The sequence below is a fragment of the Cherax quadricarinatus genome, chromosome 49, assembly GCF_038502225.1.
Source record: "Cherax quadricarinatus isolate ZL_2023a chromosome 49, ASM3850222v1, whole genome shotgun sequence".
NCBI classification, from domain to species: Eukaryota; Metazoa; Arthropoda; class Malacostraca; order Decapoda; family Parastacidae; genus Cherax; species Cherax quadricarinatus.
This window is the reverse complement of record NC_091340.1, coordinates 27608092-27619948: the sequence shown is the minus strand read 5'-3', so window position 1 is coordinate 27619948 and position 11857 is coordinate 27608092. Positions and strand designations below refer to the sequence as shown.

At 40.0% G+C, this 11857-nt stretch overlaps 1 protein-coding gene across 1 annotated transcript in view; it reads right to left on the bottom strand.

The window, feature by feature from the left end:
• Positions 1 to 10434: 10434 nt before the first annotated feature.
• LOC128696927 (histone-lysine N-methyltransferase 2D-like) overlaps positions 10435 to 11857 on the bottom strand; it is a 14561-nt gene continuing 13138 nt past the window's right edge. Inside the window, exon 2 of the mRNA XM_053788353.2 lies at positions 10435 to 11857. This exon is cut by the window's right edge and continues 933 nt beyond it. Within this exon, the coding sequence (XP_053644328.2) occupies positions 11198 to 11857 (660 nt within the window). The 3' untranslated portion in view covers positions 10435 to 11197.

Below are 11857 nucleotides of genomic sequence, written 5' to 3'. Positions count from 1 at the left end.
ATGCTGCTACATGTATGTATGATAATCTATGTAACTGTATTTGTGTATACCTGAATAAACTTAACTTATATCCAATTGTAAGTCATCCTGGCCTACATGCTCTCTTGGACGCAGGTCCAGGATGAATCTTACCATTTTGTTCTGGGTGTGACTTTAGAAATAGTCTAAATCGGACCGAAACGTCGTCCTATGCTTCTCCTATGTTCGGGTTATTTGTGTAAAATATCTTATTATTTAAACCATAGAAGTAGAAACAGTGTTTCACATCAGTTTCCCTTAATGCGAAACAGAGCCCCAAGTATCAGACTGAGGATCAAGCCTTCACCAGGCCTTGCAATGAATGACTCGAATTAATTATTTTTCCCTTCTTTAAGCATTATTCTTCTGTTCTACGTGTAATGCTGAATATTTTATGTTTAATGACCCGCATTACCTTGTTACCTGTGTATTTTCCTTCGTCTACTTCTGTACGTTTCCTTGCAAATTATTTCTTGTTGTTAATAAGTTAATTTAGCACAGGTACACGTCGGTACAATCATACACATAGTGATATGTATAAATTGTCCAGAATTACTCAAAAAAAAGGTCAGATAAAGTGGTTTATTATCACTGAGATCCCTGCAGTATTTTGTTTACTTAATATTTTATTTGGTTCATTTATCCCATTCTTTGCATATTTTTTCCACTCTAAACACTTTCTCTCGTTTATTTTTTTATTAAACATTTCTACCTTCTAGTTTATTTCAATTGTTACTCTTCTAGCTCCTCAGATACCTAATATCTTTCTTTTCATAAGAGCAGAATAATCCACTTTCTTATATAAACATTGCCGGTGTCACACACTCGTGTTATTCGCTGCTTGACAGTAGCACTGTCAACACCTCTGCCTGTTAAAAAGTGGTGTAATTCTTATACTCTTGACTATGTGAAATAACGGGTCTTTGTTTACCTGGAGAGTGTTCCGGGGGTCAACGCCCCCGCGGCCAGGTCTGTGACCAGGCCTCCTGGTGTATCAGAGCCTGATCAATCAGGCTGTTACTGCTGGCTGCACGCAATCCAACGTACGAGCCACAGCCCGGCTGGTTAGGTACCGACTTTAGGTGCTTGTGCAGTGCCTGCTTGAAGACTGCCAGGGGTCTGTTGGTAATTCCCCTTATGTATGCTGGGAAGCAGTTGAACAGTCTCGGGCCCCTGACACTTATTGTATGGTCTCTTAACGTGCTAGTGACACCCCTGCTTTTCATTGGGGGGATGTTGCATCGTCTGCCGAGTCTTTTGCTTTCGTTGCGAGTGATTTTCGTGTGCAAGTTCGGTACTAGTCCCTCTAGGATTTTCCAGGTGTATATAATCATGTATCTCTCCCGCCTGCGTTCCAGGGAGTACAGGTTCAGGAACTTCAAGCGCTCCCAGTAATTGAGGTGTTTTATCTCCGTTATGCGCGCCGTGAAGGTTCTCTGTACATTTTCTAGGTCACCAATTTCACCTGCCTTGAAAGGTGCTGTTAGTGTGCAGCAATATTCCAGCCTAGATAGAACAAGTGACCTGAAGAGTGTCATCATGGGCTTGGCATCCCTAGTTTTGAAGGTTCTCATTATCCATCCTGTCATTTTTCTAGCAGATGCGATTGATACAATGTTATGGTCCTTGAAGGTGAGATCCTCCGACATGATCACTCCCAGGTCTTTGACGTTGGTGTTTCGCTCTATTTTGTGGAAGGAATTTGTTTTGTACTCTGATGAAGTTTTAATTTCCTCATGTTTACCATATCGGAGTAATTGAAATTTCTCATCGTTGAACTTCACATTGTTTTCTGCAACCCACTGAAAGATTTGGTTGATGTCTGCCTGGAGCCTTGCAGTGTCTGCAATGGAAGACACTGTCATGCAGATTCGGGTGTCATCTGCAAAGGAAGACACGGTGCTGTGGCTGACATCCTTGTCTATGTCGGATATGAGGATGAGAAACAAGATGGGAGCGAGTACTGTGCCTTGTGGCACAGAGCTTTGTGTGTGTGTGGGTGTGTGTGTACTCACCTAATTGTACTCGCCTAATTGTGGTTGCAGGGGTTGAGACTCAGCTCCTGGCCCCGCCTCTTCACCGAGTGCTGCTAGGTCCTCTCTCTCCCTGCTCCATGAGAGAGAGAGAGAGAACTTTGTATCATATACTAAGTTTTATATGGATTCTTTTATTATAAAGATCACATTTTATTTAGTCGGATCAGTCTCCTAGTGATAATCCCCATATTAAATTGACGTGTGTCTAAGGACAACTAGACGAGAGCTGGATTCGACATCTTGTTACGGAAAGGGGCCAAAACAGGCCCATAGACATGGCCCCGGGTGTAACACTCTGTCTGCGGTCTTCTGTGCCCTTCCCCGATCTTCATGTGTGTGTGTGTGTGTGTGTGTGTGTGTGTGTGTGTGTGTGTGTGTGTGTGTGTGTGTGTGTCCCAACAATTAATATTTGCACCAATAACTCATTACAGTTGTGACCGGGTGTGGAAGTGTGAATTGCTCATTACTCTATAATTTGCTCATGATTGTAGCCATGTATAAACGTAAGTAAATTGACTTACAGGATTCATTACCTCTGTAACTTGTGAGTTCATTACCTTTGTAACTTACTCAGCTATCAAAACTTTGGGGCCAAGTCCCTGGACCCATTGTGTACCTCTGTAATCTTTTGACTACCACCCACAGGATGGGTATGGTGTGCATAATAAACATATTAAACTAACTAAACTAACTTCTTTGAACGGCAGTTATACAAGACCAAGTTAGACTGTAGCGCTGGAACTCAGTCATGGAGGTTAAGTTATTATTCCTACAGAATACTGCAGATGAGCTGATTTTTTTGGTAATACATGTTGTATGTACAGTGAAGGAAGACCACATTTGCGGTATTGCGATACCAAGTTACCAGAGAGTACTTTTAAAATTGAACAATGCTGAGGAATGCAGACGGCTAGTGGCAATATTACCAGGATAGACAAAGTGAGATCAAAAGACATATCCATTTAGATTTACCTAGTAGGCTTGAGGAGAACGATGACTTACATGATGCAGCTTCAGCGATGGCAAGGATTGTTAGAAGGGACAGGTGTAATTAAGATGGTGCTACGACACCCAGTTCGGTCACATGTTAATATGGCACAATTCCGTAGACTTGTATTAATTACAAATGTAGGCAATCAGAAGGCAAAGCAAAGTCTGAGGCAGCCATGGTGAAAAGCTCTGCTCCACAAGGCACAGTACTCGCTCCCATTCTATTCCTCATCCTCATTTCTGACATACATAGATGTAAGCCATAGCTCCGTGTCGTCCTTTGTGGATGACACCCGGATCACCATGGCAGTGACCTCCATCGAAGACGCTGCGAGATTCCAAGCGGACACCAACCAAATCTTCAAAGGGGCCACTCAAAACAATATGAAGTTCAACGAGGAGAAATTTCAACTACTCAGATATGGGAAACTTGAAGAAATTAAAAATGTATCAGGGTATACGACAAATTCTAACCATACAATAGAGCGGAAAAATAATGTGAAGGACCTGGGAGTGATAATGTTAGAGAATCTCGCCTCATCCGCTAGGAAAATGATAGGATGGATAATGAGAACTTTCAAAACTTGAGACGCCAAGCCCATGATGATTCTCTTCAAATCACTTGCGCTCTCTAGGCTGGAATACTGCTGTACACTAACTGCCTCCTTCAAGGCTGGCGACATTGCAGACCTGGAGAGTGTACAAAGAACTTTCACGGTACACGTAAGTACGATAAGGCACCTAAACTACTGGGAACGGTTGGAGGTCCTTCATCTGTATTCCCTCAAACGCAGGTGAGCGAGATACATGATAATATACACTTGGAAGGTCCTGGAGGGATTGGTACCAAATCTGCACACGAAAATCACTCCCTATGAAAGGAAAAGACTCGGCAGGAGATGCAACATTCCCCCGATGAAAAGCAGGGGCGCCACGAGTACAATGAGAGACAACACAATAAGTGTCCGGGGCCCAAGACTGCTCGACTGCCTTCCAGCATACATAAGGGGGATTACCAATAGACCCCTGGCTGTCTTCAAGAAGGCACTGGACAGGCACCTAAAGTCAGTACCTGACAAACCCGGCTGTGGTTCGTACGTCAGCTTGCATGCGGCCAGCAGTAACAGGCTGGTTGATCAGACCCTGATCCACCATGAGGCCTGGTCTCAGACCGGGCCGCGGGGGCGTTGACCCCCGAAATCCTTTCCAGGTAAACTCCAGGTAGCGTAAATTTTGTCAACGAGTGCTTTAAAAGTAATGTGCAAATGATTTGGACATATCCATGGAGTAATCCGTGGTAATCCATGGACCTTGCCAATGTCAGTGTCCCTACCTGGAGGTCGTTCCGAGGGTCAACGCCCCCTCGGCAAAGTATTTAACCAGGCCACCCGATGGCTCAGGACATAACAACCAGGCTGTTATGACTGGCCACATGTAATCCCACGTACGAACCACAGCCCGGCTGGTCGGGTGCTGACTTTAGGTATCTGTCCAGTTCCCTCTTGAAGGCAGCCGAAGTTCTATTGGTAATTTCCCTTATGGCTGGTGGAAGGCTGTTGAACAGTCTTAAGACCCGGACACTTATGGCTGTTGAACAGTCTTTGGCTCCTGATGACGGCGGTATGATGTGTACAACTACACCGGCCAGATAACGCTATGGATGACCTTATAGTTCAATGGGTGGAGAAACTGACGGAGGACAGATCTATAGAGCATATGGATTCTCAAGTCCTATAATCACAGGGGTGTGAGGCAACGATGAATGGGAATAACACCATTGATCGTCATCAAAATATACAGAATCACTTTAGCATAGAGCGGCAATAGAAAGAATACTGTACTACCTTAATGAATAATTTAGATGCTATAACATTCAAGAGTCTGGGGAGTCTGCTTTCAGTGACAGAATCTTAAGCCCAAGACGACGAACACAAACGGAGAAAAACGTGGAGGTACAGAGAAAGTCTTGTTCACAGGCTGCATAAGATGTTCCACGGCAGGTAAAAATATCACCACTGATGTAAAGGATGCAGGGAATGGGTGACTTAGACCTGAGATAAATTTAAATAGTTCTTGAAATCTAAAAGCGATACAACAGTTAGTTAGGCAGCGTGACTGTTTCCATAACCAGTACTCCAACAGGAGCCGCCAACGTATATGTGTCGGCAGTAGCACAGCAGGAAGTATACTGATGGTGTTGTAGCAACACGTGAGTGTATCATACATCCTCGTCAACAATCATCTGCATGGTGGGAAAAGCTCTCGCTTCACACGGTGAGAGTCAGGGTTCGATTCCTAGCGAGGGTGAAAACATTTGGCGTGTTTCTTTACACCGGTTGTCTTTGTTCACACATCAGTAAAATAGGTACCTGGGTGTTAGTGGACCGGTGTGGGTAGCATCCTGGGACAAAACTGGCCAAATGTGCCCGAATGCTCAGCATAACAAGCGGCTTTCTATATAGTAGTATGTCATTAATCTCAGCTATGGTCTGTATACCTTGTACATGTACTTGTATAAATATATTATTATTATTATTATTATTATTATTATTATTATTATTATTATTATTATTATTATTATTATTATTATTATTATTATTATTATTATCAAAAAATTTGTCTCCTCCAAATCAAGGAGTTCTAGGCAAGGAGAAGGCAGTTCAAGAAAATTTAAAAGAAAGATAGGAATTAAGAAAAACTACAAGCAAGGTAGCAATAAGGGTGTTTACATACAATAGTACTGGTCTTAATGTGCTCTTAAGACCCACTGGTACAGTGTAATACACAGGTACTCTATCAGAATAACTGTGGTACGGAATATATATTCACCTGAAACCAGTACCTCTTGTTTGTGTGTGTATTCACCAATATGTGGTGGCAGGGGTTGAATCTCAGCTCCTGGATCCGCTTCTCCTGTAGCCGCTAGAGGGTTCCCTCCTGGCTTCGAGAGCTATATCTTAAAGCTATGTATGGTTCTTGCCTCTACCACTGCACTGTTTAGGTCGTTCCCTCAACCTTCTATAAGACTGAAAATTAATTTGTGATTAATTTGTGTTTCCAACTTCCAGCTGCGCCTTCATGTTCCTAATTACCTTCTCTCGAATAATCTGTCCCCGACCAATGTGAGAGGGAATGAGAGGGACTTAAAATAACCCTCAAAATTAAAAAGAATAGGTGTCACGTGTAATACATTACACGTGAGACCTTACATACGACCTTCCTCACAAAGTCTAGGAATTTCTGTACAATGCTTGTGGCGTATTAATCAGGTCACATTTCCTGTAATATTTAATAGTGACAAGAAAAAGAGAATGTTGTTGACACAGCTGATAATCATTTTAACATAACTTATACAACCCAAGATTTATATTCATAATGCTGTCAGTATTATTTTTTTTTATATAGGTCGATTTTATTATATTTCGTTCAGTTATAAATTTGCTTGACTCACCTTTCTCGACTTTTTCAAAATCAGTTGGTCAAAATCTGTCATATAACTAAATAGAAGGTTAAAATAATCCTATACTTATGTTGTAATCTTAGTTTACGACTTTTTCCAATTTTCATAAAATTAAAATCGACTCCATTTCTAACCCGAAATCTTATAGGCACAGTCATCAGTATTTTTTTTTGGGGGGGGGAGAGGGAGAAATTCTAAATCAAATATTTTCATCTTACTGTATCAAGACTAAATGCAATTTGAATTTTGAAGTCGTTAAGCAGAGAAGTTATATAAAGATTTCAATGGTACAGTAGAACAAATATATATTTAGTTTCAAATCTTTTTCTTTTTTTTCAGAATTGTAAAATGCATTTCTGGCAATTTTAAAAGATTTGTCAGTTATTAATTTTATTCATTTTATTAACATTTTTCATTAATATGTCCCATTAATTTTGTAAAGAATTATCATTAAGGAATAAATTAGAAGAAATTATAAACAAAATATTAATTTTTTTATTAATGTAACAGTGAATAATGATATATTGATATTTAGGATTACATGTTTAAAAATAAAATTGTCTTTGCTGGTTTATAAACACACACACACAGTGAAGAGGCAGGGCCAGGAGCTGTGACTCGACCCCTGCAAGCACAAATAGGTAAGAACACACACAAGGGAAGAGAGTTTCAGAGACGAGATACAGAAACAAGAGGACACAACTAGAAGTTAAAATTTCGGATGAGTCATAGGGATGTCAGGAAGTATTTATTTAGCCTTAGAGTTGTGAGGAAGTGGAACAGTCTGGAGAGTGAAGTAGTAGAGGCAGGATCCATACATAGCTTTAAGAAGAGGTATGATAAGACTCTTGGAATCGGGGGAGGGTGGACCTAGTAGCCACCAGTAAAGAGGTGGGGCCTAGTTCAAGATCTTTCACACGTTACCGTATGTCATCAGAAGCTATGCAATGTTGGTAGAGCTGTTATAGGTAGATTGAAGGTAAGTTATCTCGTAGGAAAGCTAGTGTGTTGACGCTGCTCTCTCACATTTATCAAGGAACTGTGTTCCTCGATAATGTGAGAAATAACGAAAGTGCTTGGAACTCTACTATTTTTTACAGTGGTAGCTCTGCATATTGTGAAGTTATTGCATATATATATATATATATATATATATATATATATATATATATATATATATATATATATATATATATATATATATATATATATATATATATATATATATATATATATATATATATATGCAATGCATATAACAATGCAAGACAAGCCACCGGGGGGAGGGGGGAATCTTTAGCTCAAGTACTTTCACACTTCTCAGTGCGTCATCAGGAGCTGTGCAAAATTGCAAAGGCAGCAAAAGGGAAATGAGGGGAAGTTATCTCAGAGTATGGTAGCATGAGTGCTTGCGCACGCACACACACACACACACACACACACAGTAGCGTCCAGTGAAGAGGCGGGGCCAGGAGCTATGACTCGACCCCTGGAACCACAACTAAGTGAGTACATATATTCCTCAGAACACCTCCACTTTACTCCACAGGTGCGGAAAATAAAAAATCTTTAAGTGGTTGATGTAAAGTGAATATAAGTGAATTATTTCTTGATGAGTTATGTAAAATAAAATATTAAGTGATTTGTATAAAGTGAATTGTTTTAACTGATTTATTAAAAGCGAATTTTGTTGCAGTAATTTGCATAAAACGAAGTGAGCTTCAGATACACATTTACGATTATTTTTTTTAATCTCAAGAGCTAAACCCACAAGGGCCATACAGCGCTCTTTTAAAAGATATTGTTGTTAATTAACGATAATAACAGCTATGAGTTAACGTTGACTAAATAAAAACTGGTTATTATTATTATTATTATTATTATTATTATTATTATTATTATTATTATTATTATTATTATTATTATTATTCTTGTTGTTGTTGTTGTTGTTGTTCTTGTCAAAGCTAGTACTAACTGATTATTACAAATAATTTTAATCGCTGAACCTAGTGTAAGTGATTCAGCACAAGGCTCGATCCTCCGTCTGCTGAGCGGGAGTCTAAGACTGAGACAGCTCTTCGGTAATTTAGTTACACTCTGATGCGGCATTAGAAATGTTTCTCTAAAGCAGTATTGGTGGGTTTTTTCTGATGTGTCTTCTCATCTGTGTTTGCGGGGGTCGAGTTATAGTTCCTGTGTGTGGAAGGGGTGGAAGAAGGGGATATGTTTTTTTTCAGTGGCTCGAGTCGTGGCTGACCAACACCCAGCAAAGACAGCGTAGAGATAAATCAGAGACGGGATGCGTGACGACTGGTGTCCCACAGGGTTCACTATTGGGTCCTTTGCTGTTCACAATATACATAAACGACTTAGATCGGGGAATAAATAGCGACTTAAACAAGTTTGTCGATGGCACTAATATAGTCTAGCAATTAAACTCTGATGAGAACGCACACCATTCCGTCTACGTACAGGAGGCAGGTTAGAACTGATCTATATCTATGGAGAAGAGCTATTGGGCAGCGCTCCATAGAGCTCTAGCGAGTGCTGTATTGGGTGATGCAGTGGTCGGAGAAGTGGAAGATGCAATACAGCGTGTACAAATGAAGGGAAAAGAAAATAATTATGGCACTTATCAACTAAATAATGTAGATCTCGGTCCGAATGCGAAAAAACATGGGAGTTCTGGTTAGCAGTTATCTAAAACCAAGACAATAACATATAAGTATTCATAATGAATCTAACAGAATTGTTGGCCTTATATCTAAAAGTACAAGTAGTACTAGGAAATCCTAGGTTATGCTTGGACAGTATATATTTTTGTTAAGGCCTCCATTAGATCATGTTGCACAGTTTTGGTATACGTATTATCGAATGGATATAAAATATACTGAAAAACTTAGAGTAGAATGACGAAATTGAACTGATATATCTGAAAATTTCTACGAGGGTAGACTGAGCTCACTTTCTGAAAAATCGCAGGATTAGGAAGAATATCATTAAAGTGTACAAATGAAAGGCAAGATAAGCAAAATTCTGAAAATATCTTATTTAGACAGGACTTTCAGCACTTGGTTGACGCTTTAAAAAACGATGTTCGGCATTAGAGTAGTGAATGAGTGGAACAAAAATCTTAAATAGCTTCATTGAGGCGAGAACTTTGGTTAGGTTTAAAATAAATTGGAAAAGAACATGAGTAGGTGTGGGTTGGTGCGAGTCGGACCTCACATAGGTCAGTAGGCCTACTGTAGTCCTCATCCTTGCTTATGATCTTATTTTGGTGTATGTGTGTGTGTGTGTGTGTGTAATACTCTCTAGAATCTTGTATTTTGATTCAGAAATTATAAATTTTGTTCTTAATACAAAGGACTACCAGCTGCATAAGGCATAGGGTTGCCAGCTGGTTATAGTAAAGGGGTTCCGGCTGGTTAATGTAAAAGGGTTACCAGAAGGGTATTGTGTTGTCAGCTGGTTAACATAGTTACCAAGAGATTAATATATAGGTCTGTCAGTTAAGATTAATCACACACACACACACACACACACACACACACACACACACACACATACACATAGCTGTGTAGTAGCGATCAGTGAAGAGGAGGGGGCCAGGAGCTGAGCCTCGACCCCTGCAACCACAATTAGGTAAGCACACACACACACACACACACACACACACACACACACACTCACACACACACACACACACACACACACACACACACACACACACACACACACACACACACACACACACACACAGGAGCTCGGACTCGACCCCCGCAACCTCAACTAGGTGAGTACACACACACACACACACACACACATATATATATATATATATATATATATATATATATATAAATATATATATATATATATCTCTATATATATATATATATATATATATATATATATATATATATATATATATATATATATATATATATGTCGTGCCGAATATGTAAAACTGGTCAATTAGCAAGAACTCATTTAAAATTATGTCCTTTCTGAAATTTTCTCTTATACGTTTAAAGATATATTTTTTTCATTAATGTTGATGTAACAATTTTTAATTTTGCACCAAAAGCATCTTAGAAAACTTACCTAACCTTATTATAACAAGAACAATTTATTTTAGCCTAACCCAACTAAATATATTTTAGATTTGTTTACAATAATTTAATACTAAACAACCACAGTGAAATATATTTTTTTCGTTAGGTTCAGAATGATTTTGGCGAAATTATTGCATACACAAATTTTCACTTGTTTTATATGGCAAGATGAACGTTGCTATATAAGCCAAGATCGCAAGTTCTGCCTATTCGGCACGACATATATATATATATATATATATATATATATATATATATATATATATATATATATATATATATATATATATATATATATATATGTGTGTATATATATATATTCTGTTAAACGCTTTAGGCTCAAACCAATGAGCTCCGACAAGGGAGACGAATTTGTGTATATGTACCGGACAATACTGCCTGGCAAGAGTAATCACAGAACTGTAAGAACACCACAAGCTCCTTGAGCACCTCAGTGTTACGCATAAGGAAGCTGGCACTGCGCTTTTGCATTGCTGCATAACAGTGCTGCCTGCAGATGGCGCCTAGATCACTGAGCTGGGGGGTGAGGAGAATATCTGATAGCTAAGTACTGCTTAAATCTCTACGTCAGCTGTTTCCTCATCCACGAGTTCCATCGGATCAGTGAGTAGGTCTGAATAGGAACTATGTAGCTGAGCGGGTTTTTCTTTTTGAGGAGGTGGGATAAGGAAGGGGATCGTGTCATCACTGTCTGCAGGGTTGAACTCCACGTAAGAGCTAGTGTATGGCAATTCTTTGACCATTGCTGCCATGGATGCCAAGACATCAGTGCCCGAGGTGTCAGTGGGCGTTTGGGTGTAGCTGGATACCTCTGTGGCCTCTGAACCTTGTGGGGAGATGTATGTATCGTACGCTGTTGGGAGATCTGCGGGTGGAGAGACTGGTGGTGGGGTCAGGTCAGTGAGACCAGCACCGTCATGGTTACTGTAAGTGTATTCAGGGGGTGGGAGAAGTGCGTCACTCTCAGGGTGACTAGCGTCCCCGAGACTGCTGTAAGTGTCATCGATTTGTAGTACAAGTGTGTCACTCTCGGGTGGGGGGAGAAGTGCGTCACTCTCGGCTGGTGGGAGAAGATCTGTCAGGCTAGCATCTCGATAAATGCTGTAAGTGTCTTCAGGTGGTGGGAGAAGTGCGTCACTCACAGGTGGTGGGAGAAGATCTGTCAGACTAATATCTCCATAACTGCTGTAGGTGTCTTCAGGTGGTGGGAGAAG